This window comes from Carettochelys insculpta, chromosome 1 (genome assembly GCF_033958435.1).
Source record: "Carettochelys insculpta isolate YL-2023 chromosome 1, ASM3395843v1, whole genome shotgun sequence".
NCBI lineage: Eukaryota > Metazoa > Chordata > Testudines > Carettochelyidae > Carettochelys > Carettochelys insculpta.
The window spans coordinates 16,696,490-16,719,792 of NC_134137.1; the positions used below are offsets into that span (position 1 = coordinate 16,696,490).

A 23,303-nucleotide genomic window follows, 5' to 3' on the forward strand; every position below is an offset into this window, starting at 1 on the left:
CTCTGGCTCAAGTCAACCCCCCCCACTCTTCCCCTCGCAACCCTAACCCATCAGAGGCTTAGCCCCCTGCTCCCTCCCATGGCCCCAGCCCACTGCCAGGCTTAACCCTCCCCAACTGCCCCCCCCCCCCAACGCAGGACTTACCTTCCTAAAGAAGCTCCAGGTGCTCCTGCTGCTTCCCTGACCACAGAACATGTGTTCCACTGGGGAAAACCCCTCCTGACTTATGCTATATTTGAGTTATGTGAGGGTGTCTGGGAACACAACCCTTGTATAAATCAAGGCACTACTGTATAGTCAAAAGTTAAATCATGGTGGTATTAAGAGGGATCAATAAGCTGCAGTACTTACTCAGTTCTCAAAACCTATTGTTAATTATCCTGTCACAATATTGAAAAAATTAACCATATTTGAGAATCTGTAACACCTTGCAATGATAAGATGACATGCATAAATTCTTGGGTTTTGGAGGAACTGGCATCCTTCAGTGCAGTTTTTTCCTTCATCTTTAGACTATGGATCTTGGTTTTCAGTGCACCTTTGCTTCTCTGATACGTGGTTTGAATTTAGTTATGTTCACTTTTAGTTTGTGGTGTTAAAAATATAGATTGTTTGTTTGAAGATCTTTTCTGCCTTTGACATGCCTTTGGATCTTCTGCAAAGCTCTAAATTTTTGTAAAAGACTGGCTAAAACAAGTGGGCTATGTCTACACCACATTTCCCTTGTGGAGGAGGAATGCAAATGAGGGAGATTGAAAATGCAAATGAAGCTCTAATTTACAAATTGTGCACTTCATTTGCATAATCATGTGCGATCATGTTTCTGGAAGAGACTTTTCTGACTGTCTTCTTCCCAAAGGTAGATATCGCAGTATTATAGATAGCATCCCGTAGTTGTTTCCATCTCTTGTGGATATCAGTGTCATCCGGGCGGGGCAAGGCCTCTTCAAGTGCTTGGACAAACTCGCATACTTTTGAAGGGTCACGAGTCTTGCCAGTGTCAATGCGCATCCTCCCTTCCTTTGTGGAGCTAAAGAATATTCGCAGCTGAACGTGCACCTTACTACACACGAGCAAATGGTCTGTGCTGTGGTAGCTACGTGTTACCCTGACATTACCTAAACGGCTGCGTTTGGTGAGGACAAGGTCAAGCTGGTGCCAATGTTTTGATCTTGGGTGTCGCCACGAAACTTTGTGCTGGGGTTTGACATTGAAGAAGGTATTGGTTATGCAGAGGTCGTGTTGGGCGCAGAGTTCAAGGAGGCACTGTCCGTTTTCTTTCATCTTCCCTGTTCTAAACTGTCCCAGACAGGATGACCAGCTGTGGTGGTTGCTGCCAACTTTGGCGTTGAAGTCGCCAAGGATGAATAGCGGCTCATGGGAAGGTACCTCACTGATGGCAATGCCAAGTTCATCATAGAACTTGCCCTTAACTTCCTGGGCAAAATTTAAAGTAGGTGCGTAGACGCTGAAGATGTTGACCATGCCCACTGGTGTTTGAAGCTGGATTTTCAGCATTCTCTCAGTTCCCACATTTGGTGGTATGACTGAGCCAACTAGGCTGTTTCTGATTGCGAAGCCAACACTATGTTCCCTGGTCTCTTCTGGAGGCTTCTCATGCCAGAAAAAGGAAAAGTCCTTCTCCCTGAGACAGCCAGAGGATGATAGCCTTGTTTCCTGGAGTGCCATGATGTCCATCTGCAGTCTTCTCAGCTCGTTGTTAATGATTGCTGTCTTCCGGGGGGGTTACTAGTGCTCTGTAGGTCTTCTGTAAGGCCCGGAGTCAAGGTCCTTGCATTCCATGTGCCCAGCCTGAAGGCTGGATTATTTTGTTGCTTGTTCGTTTTGCCTGGTGTAAGGTTAACGATCCACCTGTCGGTGATTCCCTAAGCCCCACACACCCAGTGAAGCAAGTGAACCGTGGCAAGGCAGCACCTACTTGGCTGGGGGGCTGCCCAGCTTGAGGCAGGCGGTAGCTGCCCAATGAGATCCGAAGACCTCTCCCACCATTGGAAGCAACCCCTGGTGCCTCACTCCACGCCGATCGAGTGCAGTGGCTTAATACCAGTAACTGCTGCTTCCCATGTTGTCACCGCTCAGAAAGTGATGCCGGAGTGTCCTCTCCAGGGCGCAGGCCTGGGCAAGTAAATTTGAAGAACCAGCTGATGCCCAGCAGCAGGTTCCCTCTCTCCACGCCACCTATGTAGTCCAAGGGAAAGGCAAAAGCCAGTACAGCTTGGCACTAATGTCGCAGGAGCTGCCAGAGTGAGGCTGAGCACAACCTCAAACTGCCTTAGGGGCTCCATCTCTGGATTTTTCCTCGGGGTTTACTCCCGAAGCCTGCGGCAATGCCTATTGTGGACACCTGTGTTCTAATAAAATGCAGATGAATTGGAAGTTTATTTGTCTTTCAAAAGATAACTTCAGAAAAAACAATACTTTGGGGATAGTATGAAATATTAATAATAGGACTTTGCACACCAGGCCTTCATGATCCGGGAAGCCCACAACTACAGGCCCTTCACTTCTCAGTTTAACTGAGTAAGAAATGTAGAAATGTGAAGTGGAGCTGGTAGGAGATAAGTTTCCTTTCATGGACAGCCTTACAAGAAGAGACTTGTCTTCTATTATTTGTTTGTATAGTGCCTATCACTGTGTGGCCTTGATCTACAGTACTACGGTGTGCTGTTATGGAGCTGCTGGCTGTGACATCATACTTAACATTGAATTCATTTTTGCTCTTAAAACAAGGATTCAGCCTCTTCATTTTGTGTGAAGAACACTACATAGTGTCCCCAGAGTTGATTCATGATACTTCTAAAGGACAGAGCTAAAGTTGTTTGGGTGTCTTAACTGTGCATAACATGTTTAAGTTTCTCTTGAGTGCAACCTGATCTCTGATTTTTATGGGTATATATACTGCATTTTAAGATAATTACATTATACCCCATAATGCTTTTTATTTTTACATTACTAGGATATACTCTCAATCATAACTTCATCTTAATAAGTTTTTGAATGTTTTTGAGTAAATAAAAAATAAATATTTTTAGTGTGACCAGAGTCTGAAGGTAATAAAGGAGGATGTTTGGGAGCAGAGTTCTTTGAGAGGTATAGTTTTAGTAAGTGTCCGAGAAGTGTGCACATTGGAGTTTGCAGCTGGAAAAGGAAAGGAGAAGACTGTCCATTCGTACTCCTCTGAAGGGATCCCCTGGTTCTGACTGACGGGATATCTTTTTTCCTTTGACAGTACAGTTCAATTAAACAATGTGGGTTAAAATTTTATCACCATGGTCCTTCGAGGTGCAGTGACTTGGAGTTTGTTACACCACAGAATACAGCTGGTCAGTGCTTTGTTTTCTTTTAAAAAAAAAAAAAAAAAAAAAAGAGGGGAACTGGTATTGCTCTCACCCCCCACTGGGTTTCCTGTAGCTGGGGCTGCTGAAGAGGCCTTGCTGAGGGGACTCCCAGCCCCACTCTGCCACAGGGCATGAGGGCTTGGGGGGCTCTGCCTCCCAGCCCCACAGCAGCCTCTCAGTCCCTGCTCTGCTGTGGGGTGCCAGGGGGCTTTAGTTTCCAATCCCACTCTTCCATAGGGCTATGGCTCCTGGCTGTGCTCAGGAAAGAGGTGACGGTATGCCGCACCGGCATATACCACCACAAAAAAAGCACTGTACTGGTTAGCCCCTTAGCCCATTTGGGACTCGAGTTTCTTCAGAAGCGCAAAATAGAGAAGCAAAGTGTCATCCAGAAGGACAGTAAGATTCAGAGAAGAGATTTTATGTTCTATCTTGTTCTTCTCCCTTTTGTCATAGGAAAAATGAAGTGCAAAAAGCTTTTTGCATTTGTGATATTTACAGGGCTGAAACTTACTCGCAATTAATTGAACACTACAGTTGTAATAGATTTTTAACACATATGATATCCCATCTTTTCAGGAATCTGTATTTGCTTTTTTTAAATTCTCTCAAAAGAAGCTATTTAAAGAATTGTCACTACAGTGTTTTTGGATGCGCTTGAACACTTGGTTTCCTATAGGCCCTTTTCTTGCATTGTTGTAATGACTAGTAATAAACCTACACTTTTTTACAGTACTGTTTGGAAATACATTATTTTGGTTGGTTATTCACGGGAAGCTGAAACTCATTGTTGCTGCTTTTCATTTCCTTTCGCTTCTAGAGACTGATGTTTGTTTCACACACGTACAATAAACAAACAGGATTTCTTTTTCCATGTAATACAAACATGGAGAGGAAATGAAATATAAATAAAGCAATATTTTATATTGTCACATTTTTCTTAATTTTAACTTTTATTTCTTTATTATATTTTCATAGGAAGAGTGAGGTTGGACAAGTGGCCTTTGTGGAGACCACTATTCCTGAGTCAGCTTGGACAGCTTAAGGCTTTTGAAATTGGCATAAAAACATTCTAATTCTGTCCTTGTGAGAAACAAAACAAAATCTAAGTTCTGTAATAAGGCTGAAATGTGGGTAATGTCCAGGTTTCAGATGATCTGTTTGTATTTAGCATCCTGGGGTATCAAAGGCAAAGGGCCTCCCAGTGGTTGGTTAGGGCACCATTTGCCAAATGCGGCTGCCGTGGCTTCATGTGGCCAGTGGAGGCTTTTCATGTGGCCACAGACCTTCATCCATGGGGCTTGGGTCACCAACAACTAACCCTAGCCTCAGGGCTTCAGCATTGATTGCCCACCTCTGGCCATGTGTTCTTGTCCTTGGCCCTGAAGCTTCAGGCCCTGTCCACATACAAGCAGGCTCTAATCCCTGCCTCTGGCTACACTATGCCAGCCCTGGTGGCAACCACTGGCTCAAGTGGCAACCACATGTGCTCACTCAGACCCCCAATTGTGGCCACTGACCCTGGGCTCCTATCCCTGGTTGCATGGCAGCAGGTGCCAGCCTCAGGTAGTGATCACCAGCCATGACTGCCAGTGGCAGGCACTGTACCCCTGTGCTGCTCATTGACCACGGGTCCTAGCCCTGACTTTGTAGCAGTGGGCACAGATCTCTGGCCATGTAGCAGTGGGCTCTAGCCACATGGCAATGGGTCCTAGCCATGGATGCCAGTCTCTAACCCTGACCACTAGTGGCAGGTACTGATCCCTTGCCAGTTGCCACTGACCCCGAGTCCCTCGCCACCTACCCTTAGCCCCAGCTGTGTGGCAACAGATGCAAACCCATTGCTTCAGGAGGCACCAGCCCTGTGTATACATCCATGATCCCACCTATAGATGCTGTGCCTAGGTGCAGATTTGCAGCAGCAGGTGCTGACCCCTTGCCCTGGTTGCTGGCCATGCGATAGCAGCCACTGGCCCCAGGCACTGATCCCCAGCTCTGGCCACACAGCAATAAAGGCCAACTTTTGAGCTCAGGCAGGTGCTGGCCCTGGGCACCATCCCCTGGCTGCACATCAGCAAGTGCCAACTCTGGCCATGTGGCAGCAGGCACTTGCTTTGGGTACCTACCCATGGCTCCAGCCACATGGCTGCAGGGCTCCCACCTACTCCAACTGTCCTTGGCCCCTTCTTCCTCCCCTATGCCTACACACATCACCTTGTCAGTGTTTACAGTATGGGAAAGTCTTCATGTTGAAGTACTGTATTAGAATTTAGTAGTGTATTTAGTGTAATGCCATTGCAGTGCATTATGCATGGTAACATTGCTGCAAAACTGTATGCATATGAGAGCCTGTTAACTCAGCAATATAGTGACTTGAAAAAGGAGTTTGTCTCGTCTCACAAACACAGGCCTTGTCCACACTAGGGAACAAAATTGATCCCAGGTACGCAATTCTAGCTATGCCATTAGCGTAGCTTAGTTGATGTATCAGGATCGACTTTGTTCCCTGGTGTAGACTGGGGCTCTTTGGGCTTGCACCAACGTTCCTTACTCCAGCCTGCGTACCAGGGTCAAAGGCCAAGCCCAGACAGCTAATTTTTGCCGCGTCTTTACACACGGCAAAATCAATCTCCGGAAGATCGATCGCAGTGTGCCAGATGTTGGATAAGTATACACACACCCTAACAACAATGGGAACACTGCTTAGCTAAGTATAGTTTGTTGAGCTTGGATACAGCCAGGTAGTGAATGGGCAGCTCCAAACAGAGGAATGGATGAAGTACCAAAGAACCCCTTCTGATAAACTGGCATTCACCTTCCTCCAGTAACTATGAAGTCCGGAGTCAGGTGTGGTTAGGAAGTACTGTAGAATGTTAGCCTGAGATGTTGCTTACAAGAGAAAGATAAACTGATTTCTTGCCAAATGAGTCTAAATGGATGTAAGAGACTAACTGAAATAAAGATGTTTGCATAAGGGAGCTGCATCAATTTAACTAAACTGATACAGAAATCAGTGTAAGACACACGGGTATAAACATTTGTAACTGAAAAATGTTTCCCAACAAGGGGATTTAATGTTTTAGGTAAATCAGCATTCATTCCATCTGTACCAGAGGCTATGGAACACTGCAGCATTGGGTGGTGAATGCAGAAAGAAACAGTTATGACATGTTCCTTATGATCGCAAGATTCACCAAATCTGTCTGGTAGTCCTGAGAATTCCAGATTTACTTTCATTTGCTGTAGTTTGTGCTATAAAACTTTATAAATATTGACAAAGGTACAGAGTAGACTTTCAATCACAGTGATTTCTTGGGCATTTAAGAGATGCTTAATGCTGTGATAAATTGAAAGGACTCATTTTACAACAATGAAGAATAGATGTGTCGATCCATCTTCAATTATTGTGTGTCAGGTTCTCTTTTAACTGTCCTCTTCTGTTTACATCAGTGTTCTTTGAAGTTTAAATGTATAGTTCGTATGGTGCATGTTAACATCTTCAATCTACTGTTTTCTCAGTAGTAAAGTTTTCATATGAGAGCAAGAGCTACAGTGTGCATTTAGTCATTCAGCTGATGGTTATCTGATAACTACCTTAACCTTAAGCTTGGTTAACTGAGAAACAGAACCTCTTCCTGGTTCAGTGGCTTTGGCCTTTTCCCATGGAAATTGTGCTTTAAACTCCTCCTGCCCTGCTCCTCCTCCAGTGTCTGCAGCTAACAGCATCTTTTCAGGATTCTGCAGAACTGCCGAATTTCCTCTAGGACTTCTGTTATGTTTGCATGCTATTAAAAGCTACCTTTACTTTAATCAGTATTAAATGCTAAGCAATAGTATATACTGTTGCTGCAATAGCTTCTTAAAACCTTATATCCCAAGATAGTTGCACTCAGTTTTAAAGTAAGGTGTGGGGTGTTTTTTTGGTTTGTTTGTTTTTGTTTTGTTTTGTTTTTTGTAAATAGCACTGTAGTTTGAAATGGACATAATTGCCACTGTTGCTTTGGTCAGGGTAAGAATGTACACCAGACCTGCATAAAGTTCTTTCCATTCACTTAAATTTCTAGCTGCTACAGCTAACGTTTCTCTTAGCAATGCTACAGATTTTCTGATTTATCTTCTTTATTAAAAGTAAAAATACTGTGGATTCAGAGGTATGTCACACTGAACAAGATACATCATTCCAAATCCCCTTAACATTGTTAAACTTACCAGGCATATTTTTTAGCATGAATTATTGCTATCTTGTATAACAGAGTTGTGGAGCCTTTTTTTCAGTCAGGGCCATCAACCCACAGAAAAATCAGTCAAGGCCCCCACGCACAAATGAGAAACAACCTCCCATCCCACCAAAAAATAAAAAAGCAAACAAGAAAGCCCGCCTTCACTTTCACTCAATTTGAGGTACTGGATCTCTGCTTGTTCTCCAGCCCTAGGGTAGGGGTGGAAGGACTGCATGAGTGCTGAGGCTCAGGCCCTTCCTCCAGAGCAGGGCCTCTCGTGCTCCAGCCGCAGAGGGAGACACCAAGGCTTGAGGCATCCAGGCTTCCACCCCATCTCATGGAGACTTGCCATAGGCTGGATCATACTAAGCAGGGGGCTGGATCCAGCCCAGAGGCCCTCAACCCTGTTGTAGAGTAAGCCGGTGTTCTAATACAGGATAATACAGATTTCTATTAAACCCAGCTGTGTTTTTGCCTCTAAGGAAGAAGCAGCAGTAAGTCAACCTAGTTGGTTTATACTGTATAGAAGTAGCATTGTATATCAAGACATTCAGGAGTTTTCCTCTTGGTGGTTACACATTTTAGTTGAGTACACAGAATTAATTTAGAGAATTGACAGCTATACTTGGTGACTTTATCAAAGCATTCAATTCCCATCTCAAATTAGGTTAAACAGTGAAGACTGCGCCGAAGAGAATGGATTGTTATCCACAGAATTTTTAGCAAATATAATATTGAAACAAATCGTTAGACCACTTTGATTTGCCAACTCTTGTTTTCTGCTTCCCTTCCTATTCTTCGTGATTTACCAACATATTGTATCTGAAATAGAAACTTTATTCTCTCTAATCCATTACCTCCTCATTCACAGTGAACATCAAAATATATTGCCTGGCTCCACAGTGAAAGAATCTAGCAAGAGCGAGTCAGACACAATAAGCTAAGAATTAACAATACTGTGAAAGGAAATACAGGAAAAACTACAAGACAGTTATATGGGTTTCCACTCCCACTTGTCGTTGAATCACTCTGTAACCTTTCGTAAATCACATAATCTTTGTTCTGGAGCTTTCCCCACTGTGAAATGCAAGCAGAGTAGTCGGGTAGCTATGAATGGAAGTCAGGCAACCTGGCTGCTATTCAAAGCTTTGCCACTGACCTGCTGTGTGACTAATGGCAAATCACTTCACCCCTGTGCCTCAGTTTCCCTTCCCCACCCTTTCTCTCATCTATCTGGAGTGTAAGATCTTTGGTTTGGGGGAGGGATGTGGAATCTCACGGCTTGCCTTGCTCAGGTCCACGAGGCTCGGGCTCCCTCTACCCCTCCAGCACGGCAAGTCAGCACTGGTGCGTTAGCCATGGGAGGTGGGCACCTAGCTGGAGGGCCATTGCTGTCTTTCCACTGCAGTGGGGGGGATCCTGAGCCCCATAGACCTAGTCCAGGCAAGCCATGGTCTCAATTGAGGCTATGGACTCTGCCTGTCAGGGAAGAGGGAGCGGTTCTGCACACTGCAGGTAATAGCAGCCAGTGGGTGGGAGTGCTGCCTTCAGGGAGCACTTTCCTGCAGCTCAAAGAGCCATGTGGAGCCATGTGTCTCTCTCCTTGGAGCTGTGCCACGTAAGCGCCCCAATCCATGTCCCCCTCATACCTAGGTCCCCACCCCCAGCCCACTCTTACATGCTCCTTCCTTCCCTTCCTCCCAGGCCCTGCATCTCCCCTCCAGCTTGCTCCAGCATCCTACCTCCTGCCTAGGCCCCCAGCCCACTCCTCCATTCAACCTCCCCCACAAGGCCAGCCTGCTTCTGTACTCAGCCTCCCATCTGGAACCCCATCCTGCGCACTGACCCCCTCATTTCTGGCCCCATCTCAGAGCCTAGGAGAACCCACAAAATTGTGATCCCCAGGCAGCCAGAAGAGTTAATACAGTCCTGGGGGGTAAGCACTGAGTCTTGGTGCCTAAAGTACCCCTCGCGCACACACCCCATGGTGCTAGAGCTTGTGGGGAGTTGCGGGAGGGTTTTTTTCCCCCTGCTGCTTAATTATGGACTACATCTGTGACGGGGTTTATCATCCTCACTTGGGGCCCAGGTCAGAGAAGGTGATTATTCTGTGGATCAGTGGCCCCTCACCTAATAAAAGATTCCCCACCTTTGGCTTAGAGATTGTGTTACTGTGAATTCATACACAATGGTGCCCTGGTCTCAGGTGGTGCCTCGTGTCTAGGCACGTCAAAATAATTCTAAAGCACTTAGAGACATAGCATTAAATGCTAAGTAGTAGTGTAATTGGGGTGCATGGGGTGTACAGGGAGGGGTAGTATCCGTGTTGGAGGGACTTGTCGTACCCCTTCGGGGGTAGTCTGTCCACTTTGGTCCCCGCCTGTCACTCAGCTCTCACTTGTGGCTCCAAGTAGCTGCAGCATGCACAGCGGCCACACCCCGGGCAATGTCTTCAACAGGCTGGCCGAACCAGGTGAGTGTAACCGATGGGGCTCAAACTATTAGTAGTAGTGTAAATTTGTTGCAATATATCCTTAAAACCCCATATCCCATGATAACTGAACTCGTGCAGAGAGCTGTTACCTATTCTCCTTGTGTATTGGGCAAAACCATAGACTCTTCCAGTTTTAGATGTGAGTGAGTTGCTGGGGGAAGAGTATAGTGGATTCTTTTTATCTTTAATTTGTTATTATGAAAAGGATATGATCAGTTTGAAATTGTCAGTTTCAAAAAAGGGAGTAATTTCCCATGCACAAAGGAGATGGGCTGTATTTAGTTTTGTATAGTATTCATTTATCACTCTGAAACACAGAAAGTAAACTTAAAGAAAAAGTAGAGAAATATTTTTTTTCCATTTTTCTGTTCCGGTAATTCTAGGTCTTACATATTAAAAAATGTATTTAAAAATTTTGTTTTTTAAAGATGTACATAAATTATACAAATAGCAAGTTTGTTTAAGTGAATGGAGATGACGTTCAAAATATCATTTTGTGGAATCTGGATAAGTTGGTATTTTGCATCTCTGGACATGTTTCCAAAGCTTCCTGTGTTGTGTAATTTGTGGATTAGAAGAAGAGAGTATTTTAATTACAAAATTAAATGTACATGTGAAAGAATTTGGAGAATATTTTCAATGTTTGTCTTTTCAGATAATTAAACTCAAAGCAGAGGCTCGTCTGGATCTGCTGAAGCAGATAGGGGTGTCTGTTGATACATGGCTGAAGAGTGCAATGAATCAAGTGATGGAAGAACTGGAAAATGAACGCTGGGCGAGCCTTCCTGCAGTGACCAACAATGGCTCTTCACATCTGGTACTGTCTCCAGTTTGTAACCTTGATCTCTTGTTTCCCTTTTCACCTTGGCAAATGTGTAGCCAGAAAAATGGGTGAATTAATGTGAGATAAAACAGGAAGAGAGAAATTTGAAGAAGTGTAGCTGATTGATAGCTAACTCTAGAAACCTTCAGTGTAACTTTTATGTACCTAGATTTTCCTATTGGATGTTTTACACTTCTTTCACCTGAGTGCTGAAGCTTTATCAATGATGTATGATACTCTTTGGGATAATTGGGTTAAGGGTGTGTTGAGAAGGTCTGAAAAACACCTAGATGTATAAGAACCTAACTCCTGTTTTCACAAGTGACTGAGGCACTTAATCTCTTAAATTCCATGCATATGACAAAGTGGGTCTTTGCCCACAAAAGCTTATGCTGCAATAAATCTGTTAGTCTATAAGGTGCCACAGGACTTCTTGTTGTTTTGTAGATACACACTGCCATTCCCTCTGAATTTTACTGTGTGTTAATAGTTCAGTTGTAAAGCAATTAAATCTGGCCAATCCAAAAATACAAGACGAGGTTAATATAAATTATAATGTGCGTAACACTTTCCGTTTTTTTATTGTCTACCGTTGTTTACGGTGTAAGCAAAGTAGACCATAAAAAGCTTCCACACTTGTATGTTCAACTTTGGAGATTAATTTTTAATGTTCTTTTCCCCATCACCTTGCCAAAGGAATAATGTACCTCAAAATAAACACTGATAAACAATTGCCTAAACCAAAAACTCTCCATTTTAAAAAATGGAAACAACAAGAAATCCAGCAGAAGCATCTTGAATTCACCCTCTCTGCATTGTACATTGTCTTATGCAGAAGATTGGACTTACACACCAAACTTTATTAACAGTTATTTATAGTACAGGCCATTTACAATCCTTGTTTGCACAACTTGGGTAACCATTGGATAATATTTGCATAACCATTCCCAGAGAGTTGTTTTCAATGGTTCACAATAATGCTGGAAGGGCATCACAAATGGGGTTTCACAGGAATCAGTTTTGGGACCAGTTCTGTTCAATATCTTCATCAACAATTTAGATAATGGCATAGAAAGTACACTCATAAAGTTTGTGGGTGATACCAAGATGGGAGGGGTTGCAAGAACTTTGGAGGATAGGATTATAATTCAGAATGATCTGGACAAAGTGGAGAAATGGTCTGAGGTAAACAAGATGAAATTCTACAAGGACAAATGAGGAGTCATCCCCTTAAGAAGGAACAATCAGTTGCACACATACATAATGGGAAATGACTGTCTGGGAGGGAGTACTGCAGAAAGGGATCTAGGGATCATAGTGGTCAGTGAGCCAAATATGAGTCAATAGTGTGACACTGTTGCAGAAAAAGCAAGTGTCATTTTGGGATGCATTAACAGGAGTGTTTGTAAGCAAAATATGAGAGGTAATCCTTCCATTCCACTAGGCCCCACCTGGAGTAGTGTGTCCTGGAAGAACTTCCTAACTGTCAGGGTGGTTCCACACTGGAATAAGTCACCTAGGGATATTGTGCAATCTCCATCGTTGGAAATTCTTAAGAGCAAGTTAGGCAAACACCTGACAGAGATGGTCTAGATGGTGCTTGGTCTAGTCATGAGTACAGGGGACTGGAGAAGATGACCTCTCCAGGTTCCTTCCAGTTCTATGATTCTAACTCTGTCTCTGGAGCAGGGATTCCCAGGTACGGTGTTAGAGTTAAAGGCTCAAGTCTCTCAAAACTCAGTGCGTAGTTTCAGGCTTCCAAAGCACAGGAGCATTCTCATCTGGGTTTTGGTTTAGGCTCTTTCAAGCTATAATGGATGAGAATAGCTACATTGTTGTGTTTAGCTGTGTTTTTATCCCTTTCTTCTCCTTCTATCCCACCTCATTCTGCTTCCTATTGCAGAAACTGGATTCTTCCCAGTACCCTTCCTTTACCCAATCAGACACACAAACATTTGGCTCCAGATCTAAAGGTAATGCCAGTTCCTCACAATCTGGCAGATGGTAAAATGTGGGAAGATCAAATTTAATTTCCATTTTTCCCCTTTACACATAGACGTTCCCTTGTGTATAAAAGATTATATTGACCTTGGCAGGCCAAATGAGGACAGTCCATAGATGGCATTTCCTAAAGCTGTTACAGACATAACTTTACTTAAAGTTAGATACACTTTCACTTCACTCCCTCAGAGCAGTCAGTTTTTAGTAAGGGTTCATTCAACCTTCTACCTGTTCTCTGTCATGCTTAGCTGAGCAAAGTTTTTGTTCTTTGTGCCTGGTTTTATTATGAGATCATTTGTTCACCAGAGCACTCAATCAATTTGCTTTTAATGAGTTATAAATAAGATAATAGCATAACTGAAACAGCTTGATCCCTCAATATTTATTCAACCTGATTAAATAGATGTAGTAGTGTAAAAAGCCTAAGAAATCAATGTCACCTCACATAGCCAGCTGGCTGTCTTTGTGGTGTAATACAGACATGCAGTTTAGGGACAGAATGCTAAATTATTTATTCCACTTAGGTACCAGCAAAAGCTTTAGTCATCATTTTCTGATTTAATGCCACCTGGTACTACTGTTTGGTACTTCTGTTCTGCGTCAGTGTGATTGGGATGATGTATGTATTTATCCTGTGAAAGAGGAAGAGAATGATTCCCAGTTTTGGTGATCAGTTGTGACACTTAACTCTGTGGAGATGGATAATAATCAGAACTAATGCTCAGTTTAAAAACTAAAAACAAATAGAAGGACGAGTGTCCTTTTCAGGTTGCCAGGCAGCTGTGAACCTGGAACTGACTGCTTGCATGATTGTGATGAGGTAGTTTCTTTTACCTTTTAGGTTTCCATTCAGCCCACATTGTCATCTGCTAGTTTTCCAACAACCTGTGTGAAATGAGTCATGGCTTGGAGCCAGAGGTGCCACATCACAATTGCCACTGACAGACACCTTTGCAGATTCAGCAGAGATGTCGAAGGAGTGAGTGGGTATTAAATCTCAACTCCTCTCATCCATGTCAGAGTTGTGGTTTATTGGTGTGGAAGCTTTTTTCTGCAGCTGATGGAGCTCTGCTTGTTCTGAGGATAAGTAACGGGCATGGTAGTAATTTAGGCACCAGCACGAAATCTACCCAAATATATGTGTATACTGTACCTAGTTAAGATAGAAGATAATTAAATTATCTAACATACGGTCATGTAAATGATGCCCTGTTACTCATTTAATCTGATTTTATTCTTGTGTTGGGTTCAGTTTGTGCATCTTTTGGGGTCCTGCTGCTTAACATACTTTTTTTGTGTTTACATTGTTGTTTATTCACAGAGTCTATGTAGAAACAAAAGCTATATTAAACAAATGGTCATAGCTTCTATATCTTGAATGCTTTGTCCTCCTGGTGTTGTATATCTCTACTTTGCAAATAGATTCTATTCAAGGACATTTTAAATGGTTACACTATCAGCACTGAAATGTATTTTTCTTCTTTATATTAGAAAACCAGGACCAGAAGTTTTATGAACAAGTACTTTTAAACACGATATGCTAATTTCCATGACACTTCATATAGCGCTCAGCCGTAGGTTCAGCAGAGGCTGCTGTGAGGGAGTCCAGGCTTAGCAAGTGCCATTTGAGGAGCTGTGAACACAATGAATTTACCTTAATCTACAGTTTCAAGTGTATAAAGCCAAGGTGTTAACTAGACAGACTGTGCCACACTGTTTGTTATAGCAATCTCTGTCAACATTAAATTGGAAGTGGATGCAAACTAGACTTGAGTGGAAAGGACTGGTCTAAATTCATTTGAATTGCAAACTATAATCCAGTCACAATAATTAATACAGTGGATTTAATTAGTGCACCTACCTTTTGTCTTAGTGACCTATCTTCACATATAGTTGAAGTAAAATGAGAACTAGTTTTTTGCTCTAAGCCAAAGCCATAAACATCAGTCTGTATCACAAAATCACTGCAGCAGATCTTGCTCTCCTCAGGCGATAACCAAGACTAAAATAGCAAGCGCATTGCAGGCGTCGCCTGAAGTGTTTTAACAAACCTGATTTGAGAAGCCTTCACAGTACCTGTCTGCCCTACGCCTGGCTGTTTGCTCTGTGGCCTGCCTTCTTGCTTTCAGAAGTAGCACAACATTCACGAAACTAAACAAGAATAAATAAAAAGTTAAGAATCATAAAATCTGTTGCCCTTGGTTTGGAAAGATCGGGTTTTTTTCCCCTCCCCCAAGGTAGAATGTTTATCCAGTGTTTAATCTAGGCACAAAACCAAAGAACAGTGCATGTCATCACTGCTCAAACTATGTTTAGACAGGCTTGAACTTTTTTCCAGCCTATCCACTTCTGCCTTTATTTAGCATTTTATAAATACTTAAGTCGTCGTCTTCTACTAAGGACATTTTTCATATGAACTGTTCTGAAAAACTGAAGTGATTAGTTTGTCAGAAATACACTGGAAGGAAAGCTGGGCGCGGGGCATTGTTTGAAGTTCTAGCATTTAATTCTTAGGGCCATTTCATTTTCTACCTTATGGATACAAAATGTCATACTTCTTCTTCGAGTGTCCCTGTGGGTGCTCCACAATAGGTGTCGGGCTCGCCCGGCACCGCAGATCGGAAACTTTCCAGCAGTTTCTCCTGGATCGCGCATGTGCCGGCGCGTGCCGCTCCCTTGTGCGTCCCTGGCCATGTGCGCGATCTGGTCCCCGCCAGTTCCTTCTCAACCGCCATCGGCTGCAGACGGAATCTGCTCAGGCTACGGCCAGAGTCAGCTTAGTTAGAGTTTTTTCAAATCTAGTGCTAAGTACCCTATTAACAGCTCAAAAGACTCACCGTGATGTCCTCTTCAGGATTCAAAAAGTGTGAGTCCTGCCGCGAAGCTATGCCGGCCTCCGATGGGCATAGTCAATGCATTAGGTGCCTGGGGCAATCACATGTTACCCAGAAGTGTTCCCGTTGTGCTAACTCACAGCCAGGGCCAGGAAAGACAGAGAAATGCGGCTGAAAATGCTGTTGTTTGATAAGGCTCTCCAGCCCGACGTGCCGGAGAGGCCTCGACCGGAGGGACCCCCTGGGCTCCATAAAAGGAAGGCAGCTTCCCTCACCCCCTCGGTGCAGAAACGGAGGAAGCTCTCTCCAGCCCGATCCCTGCCGGTGGTCACAGCGAGTGGGATGGGCGTAGCACACAGCCCCCAGCCGCATACCCACACAAGCGGCAGCGCAGCAGCGCACGTGGCAGAGGCTGAGCCTCCGATTACTAAACAGCCGGCACACGCAGCACTCAGAGCGGCGGCCAGGCAAGCGCCAGAACTGGCAGCACCGCCACAGGCAGCACTGACCCCTGCGGTGCCAGCGGTGCAGGGCCAACAGACACGCAGCCTGCAGGCACCGGAGGACGTTATCCGCGCGGCACCGCAGCTGAGCGTGCCGAGCGCGGTGCTGACAGCGGGGCCGAAATCTCCGGCATGGGAGGGGGCGGTGCCAGCCCCGCAGGGGAGGGGAAAGGCGAGAGCAAAAACCCGGCACCGCAGCCCCTCTCCGGACAGGGCTGCTATGCTACTGTCAACAAGCCCTCCCCTTATGCTGTGCACGCCACCCAGAAGATCTGGGTCTCTTCCAGCCTATCCAGAGCCGCCTCCTCCGTTCCTCCAACCAGTGTCACCATGGCTTGGGCCACCTTCGCCCTTTCTGGGATTGGATCCCTTGGAGTACTATCACAAATCAGTTTCACCACTGTCTGAATCATTGCGGAGATCTCGCTCTCCCAGACATCGGGGTACGCACCCCGAGAGTGGTCCAGGTCTCCATCCCCGGACCCATGCCCGTGCTGCCATGGTCGCTCTTACCATGCTGGACACAGACACCCCAGGCATACACTTAGGGGCAGGTCCCCCCCCGGCCGTCCAATACCCCCGTGGACACTCCTGGCCGGGGACGGAAACACAGCTGTCTCAAGGGGAGTTAATTTTGGAACCCCGAGACTTTCCTTCGCAAGCCTCTAGTGAGCGGGTGTACCATCGACCGCAGGAACCTGAGAGTTCAAGGGAGGCTTACCCTAGTGGTTCTTCCTTGTCCTCCCCCGACGAGGCTACGGCCCCTGGGGACGTTGCTCCCCCGGACGACCTCAAACAGTTTCAGGAGCTGTTTAAAAGGGTGGCTTTCACGCAAGGCATCCAAACAGCGGAGGTACAGGAGAAACATCACAAACTCCTGAAAAATCTGAGACCCCCGGCTTCATCCAAAATCGCTATCCCGCTCGACGAAGCCATCATGGAGTCAGCCACCACCATATGGCAGGCCCCGGCTTCCGCTCCACCAAAAACAAGAGAATGGATAAGAAATACTTTGTCCCGGCGAAAGGGATGGAGTTCCTCTTTAGTCACCCACAACCAAATTCATTGGTGGTAGAATCGTCTCAGCAGAGATCAAAGACTTCTCAGTACAAATCGGGGGGTTCAGACAAAGATGCCAAGAAGCTAGAGCTGTTTGGCAGAAAGGTATATTCCTCCTCCACCCTGCTGTTGAGAGTGGCAAATTATGCAGCACATCTAGCGAACCATAATTTTGACAATTACTCCAGGCTTACTTCTCTCATGGATTCGCTTCCGGAAGATAAGAAGCTGGTGTTGAAGGCGATTGTGCAAGAGGTCTACGTGGCTTCGAGGACAGGAGTCCAGATCGCCCTGGACATGGCGGACACGGCGGCACGCTCAATGGCTACAGCAGTGGTCATGCGCAGAGAATCCTGGCTTCAGACATCAGGTATCCCGAGGGATCTGCAGGCGAAGATTGTTGATCTCCCCTTTGACACGCAGAAGTTGTTTGCAGATTCAACCGATTCGGTCCTTCACTCCAGTAAGGACTCCAGAGCTACACTTAGAACCCTGGGCATTTATACCCCTCCATATAGGAAGAAAAAGTATTACCCTCAGCAAAGACGATACCCGTACCAACCACAACGTGCTCAGTACCAACGGGGCTACGACCAAGGGCGACATCAACAGCAGCAACAGTATAGAACTCCCAGGCGACGTTCTCAACAAAGCCGCGCATCCTCGGGGCAGGCCCAAAGGCAACAAGTTTGACGGGCAGGTCGAGGGCTGCACTATCACTACCATCGCGCAATGCCATCCCCAGCTAATGTTCCATCATCGCCTCCAACTGTTTCACCCCCAATGGCAAAAGATCACCGCAGACAAATGGGTACTGGAGATCATAGCCACGGGTTATGCGATCCCCTTCCAGTCGCTCCCACCGCCAAAACCTCCTCCCAGGCCCCACCTCAGGGATGCTTCCCACGAGGCGAGATTCGAACAGGAGGTGGACCATCTTATGTTCATAGGGGCGGTGGAAAGAGTGCCGGAGCAATTCCAGAGGAAAGGTTTTTATTCACGCTACTTCCTTACAGAGAAGAAAACAGGAGGCTCGAGGCCCATCTTAGATCTTCGGGTCCTCAATCGGTACTTGTGCAAACAGCGTTTTCGGATGATCACAGTCGCCTCTATACTCACGGCACTGGACGATGGAGATTGGTTTGCAGCCCTCGACTTACAAGATGCGTATTTTCATATAACGATCCACCCGGCACACAGACGCTTCCTCCGTTTTATGGTCATCAAGGAGCATTTCCAGTACAAGGTTCTTCCGTTCGGCCTCTCCTCAGCCCCCAGAGTCTTTACCAAAACCCTGGCAATGGTGTCAGCCTACCTGCACAGACAGGGGGTATTTATATTCCCATACCTGGACGACTGCCTATTGAAAGGGGCCTCGAAGGCAGAGGTACTACGCATGATACGCGTAACAGCAGACACGTTTTTCTTCGCTGGGCCTGGTCATCAACCTCGTGAAATCAAAGACCGACCCCACACAAGACAGAGTTTATAGGGGCACGTATAAACTCTATTACAGCAAGGGTCTATCTACCCGACGCCCGCTTTCGCGCCATCAGTTCGCTGGTGCAAGTCATTACATACAGCCCCACGGTGCTGATCTTAACGCGCTTGCAGCTGCTAGGCCACATGGCGGCGGCAATGTTTGTGGTGCAGAACTCCAGATTGCATATGCGCAGCCTGCAACATTGGCTGGCGAGCGTCTACAAGCCGGCATCCCACACAGTCCGCAGGGTGGTGTCGCCCACGATGGAGGTGCGCAGATCCCTGCAGTGGTGGGTAAACCCCAAGAACATGCTAACAGGGGTATCCTTCCACCAACCACAAATCTCTATTTTTCTTACTACCGACGCTTCCCACATAGGATGGGGAGCACACATCGGCGACAAGGTGATGCAAGGACTGTGGTCCCCTACGGAACAGTCACTGCACATAAATATACTGGAGCTCAGAGCAGTGTTCAATGCCTGCACACACTTTCGAGACCACATACAAGGCAAAGTAGTCGGGATCAATACAGACAATACCTCCACCATGTTTTATGTAAATCGACAAGGAGGAGCTCGATCCCGTGCCCTATGTGCAGAAGCAGTCCAGCTGTGGAACTGTTGCATCGCCAACAATATAACGTTGAAAGCCTCGTATTTGCTGGGCGCTCACAACGTGAAAGCAGACCAGCTGAGCAGGCGCTTTGCGCTCACGCACGAATGGCAGATCTGCTCCGATCTGCTACGACTGATCTTTCACACTTGGGGGTTTCCTCAGATAGATCTGTTTGCCACTCAGCACAACAAGAAGTGCTCCCCGTACTGCTCCAGGGCAGGATTGGGGCGGGGGTCCCTGGGGGACGCATTCGCGATTTCATGGAAGGGCCCCCTACTTTACGCGTTTCCCCCCACAGTGCTCATCCACAAGGTCTTGCAGAAAGCCAGAAGGGAGAGAGCCCTCATGATTCTAGTAATCCCAACGTGGGATCGACAGCAATGGTTCCGCTTGCTTCTGCGCATGTCGGACTGCCCACCGCTCCCCCTTCCGGTGGTGCCGGACCTGCTCACACAGGCCCAGGGGTCCATAGTGCACCCACACCCTCAAGGCCTGTGCCTACAAGCATGGCTAATCCATGGCTCAGCTCCCTAGAAAGCACATGTACGAAGGGAGTACAGCAAGTCCTGGAAAGCAGCCGAAGGACCTCCACCAGGAAGACCTACAAGCAGAAATGGACTCAATTCACTGCATGGTGTTCTGCCAAGCAGCTAGCTCCCCTTGACGTTCCTATACCTGTAATACTAGAATACTTATTGGACCTCAAGAGGGGCAGGCTTTCCCTATCCTCGCTAAAGGTCCACCTCGCCGCTATATCTGCTTTTCAGCATGAAGAGGAGGGGCCCACGGTATTTGCCCATCCTATTGTTACCAGGTTCCTGAAGGGGCTGGTAAACCTGTACCCCCCTCAGAAACCGCTTCCACCATCATGGAACTTGGACCTGGTGCTCAGCGTGCTAACGCGCCCACCATTTGAACCCTTAGCCACAGTTCCCCCACGTCTCCTTACGATAAAAACAACCTTCCTCCTTGCAATTACATCAGCTCGCAGGGTGAGTGAGCTCGCAGCAGTTATGGCAACGCCGCCCTGCACAGTATTCTCAAAGGAGGCGGTAACTTTACGGCTGCACCCAGCCTTTGTTCCGAAAGTTTCTTCAGAGTTCCACCTTAACGAACCCATAGTTTTACCCTCGTTTTACCCAAAGCCTCACAGCTCCAGCAAGGAGGCATGCCTACATCTCCTGGACGTGAGGAGGGCGTTGGCCTTCTACATAGACAGAACTAAGTCCTTCTGGAAGACAGACAGACTTCTATTCTCTCTCGCTCCCAGGTCAAAAGGAGAGGGTCTCTCTTCACAGAGAATTTCGAAGCACATTGTGTCCTGTATAAAAATGTGCTACGAACTTCGAAAGACTCCTTTGCTGGCCCCGCCTAGGGCTCACTCCACCATGGCAGTGGCGGCATCAACAGCCTTTTTCAAGGGCATCACGTTAAAAGACATCTGTAGAGTGATGACCTGGTCATCCTATGACACCTTCGCCAAGCATTATGCCCTACATCGGGTATTCCAAGAGGATACCCGCATCTCGACAGCGGTCCTTTCGGGGGCAAGCTGCACATAAACCGATTACCCACCTCCTTATTTGGGTTGCTGCTGGGTAGTCACCTATTGTGGCGCACCCACGGGGACACTCGATGAAGAAAGAGAAGTTACTCACCGTAGTAACGATGGTTCTTCGAGATGTGTCCCCATGGGTGCTCCACCACCCGCCCATCCTCCCCACTTCGGATCTCTGTCTAGTGTTTTTCAGGAGCATACGAGGCGGTTGGTCAAGGAACTGGTGGGGACCGGATCGCGCACGTGGCCGGGGACGCGCAAGGGAGCGGCGCGCGCCAGCACATGCGCGATCCAGGGGAAACTGCTGGAAAGTTTCCGGTCTGCGGCGCCGGGCGAGCCTGACACCTATTGTGGAGCACCCACGGGGACACATCTCGAAGAACCATCGTTACTACGGTGAGTAACTTGTCTTTTTAATGGTGTGGTCGTTTGGTGCATAATTCTGTCTCCATTAAACTTTATAAGGTAATCTGAAGAATGGCTGCTGTACTCTGGATTTGCCACTCCCTTAAAACCTCCACGTAATAGGACTCTTTTCCAAACACTTGAGCCCTATGTCCTAGCAGTATTCTGACAAGTGAAGGTTTCCTGTACATTTGAAACACCAGTGACTGTTCTCATTTTGTGATATTGTTGAGTCAAAACAGAAATATCAATTGATAACTTGCATTCTTTGTTTCTATGTATTTGCTCAAAAAGATGACGACTTTCTTGAAGTTATTTGGGGAATGAGTGTGCTGATTTTTATTAATGGCATTTCTTCTTTGGTGTTCAAAGATAGAATCTTGAATTACCACACTACTGAGTCACCACCAGATTTGGAATCTAGAATTTCAAGTGGTTGGAATTACTAAAGAATCCAAGCTACTAATTTACTGTTGGGTTTTTTATCTTCTTTTTATAATCTAATACAGTTATAAATTAATTTCTTTTAATAGCTTAATCCTGATGGAGAAAGAGAAGAGGGGGAAGAATTTGAAGACAGCATGGATGTTTTTGATGACAGTAGTTCCAGTCCTTCTGGAACTTTAAGAAATTATCCACTGACCTGCAAAGTTGTGTATTCATATAAGGTTTGTATTTTTTTCAAAATCTCAGTCTCTCCTCAGTGGGAAAGTTATCACAGAAACATATAATAAGCTTTGTACTATTGTTCTCTGTAGGAGTTTGCCTGAGGAAGGTCATCAACATTTAGCCCAATGATAGTAAATATTAAATGTGTAAAGTTATAGTAATATTAGAAATGAACTGTTCTAAATATTAATAAACTTTGAGCAAGCTTAATAAGATTATTAACCACATCTAGGCTCCTGTTTGGCAAGGTACTTAAACACATGCCTAAACCTAAGTATATGGTAGTCCTAGTAACCTTGTTAGGCCTGTTCACCTGCTTTAAGTTAGACACATGTAACCAACTTTCCCTTGGTGTCTTTTGTCCCAATGAATTTCTAAACATTTAAACAGAATTAATTAGGCATGAGCACACTATGGGGTAGTGTTGCTGGACACACTTGGTCTTCTTGACTGAAAAATGCCCTTATCAGTATCAGAAAGACAGTAGAAAAACACTTTTTAACATGTTTTTAAAGATGGTTGGTTGTAGGCTTTTTTTTTTTTTTTTTTTTTTTTAAATCCAGGACGTACAGCGTAGAGGTGACAGTGAGTGTAAAGATGACAGTTTCCTTTATAATTTCTAGAGTCTCTGCAGAGTGCGTACTTGACCAGTAACAGGCTTCTTTTTATATATGATCTCCATATATTCCAGGCTTCTCAGCCAGATGAACTGACCATTGAGGAGCATGAAGTATTGGAAGTGATTGAAGATGGAGACATGGAAGACTGGGTAAAGGTATAATTTTCCTTGCTCATTTTTCTTCCTTTGTGGCATTTTCAAAGGGGACTGGAGGATCTGTTTTTGTTCCTTATGGTCCTTTAGCACCTCATGCAAAAACTTACTGCATTTTCATATGGTTATTTTACAGGCAAGAAATAAAGCAGGACAAGTGGGTTATGTGCCAGAGAAATATCTGCAGTTCCCAACATCCAATAGCCTGTTGAGTATGCTGCAGTCACTTGCAGCGTTGGATAGTCGGTCACACACCTCGAATAATTCAGCGGAAGCTGAGCTTGTCTCAGGAAGCCTAAATGGAGACTCCAGTGGTAAATGCTAATAATTAAAACATACCTGTCAATTTTATTCTTGCAAATGTTCTCTTACTCCTGATGACTGGGTGCCTGTAGATTGCCAGCGCTAGGTATCTCCTTACTTGAGGACAACCATTTGCACTAGTACATTTCTCCATATCTAGAATTTACGAGATGTGTCTAGATAGTTCTCATAAGGCTGTGATT

At 45.6% G+C, this 23,303-nt stretch overlaps 1 protein-coding gene across 4 annotated transcripts in view; it reads left to right on the top strand.

Moving 5' to 3' along the window:
* FCHSD2 (FCH and double SH3 domains 2) overlaps positions 1 to 23,303 on the top strand; it is a 316,194-nt gene that overhangs the window by 275,133 nt on the left and 17,758 nt on the right. For all 4 annotated transcript variants that reach the window (XM_074980103.1, XM_074980193.1, XM_074980270.1 and 1 more), the window contains 4 exons: positions 10,729 to 10,890; positions 21,890 to 22,024; positions 22,717 to 22,800; positions 22,934 to 23,111. In XM_074980103.1, coding sequence (XP_074836204.1) covers positions 10,729 to 10,890; positions 21,890 to 22,024; positions 22,717 to 22,800; positions 22,934 to 23,111 — 559 coding nt within the window. The remainder of the gene's footprint in view (positions 1 to 10,728; positions 10,891 to 21,889; positions 22,025 to 22,716; positions 22,801 to 22,933; positions 23,112 to 23,303) is intronic.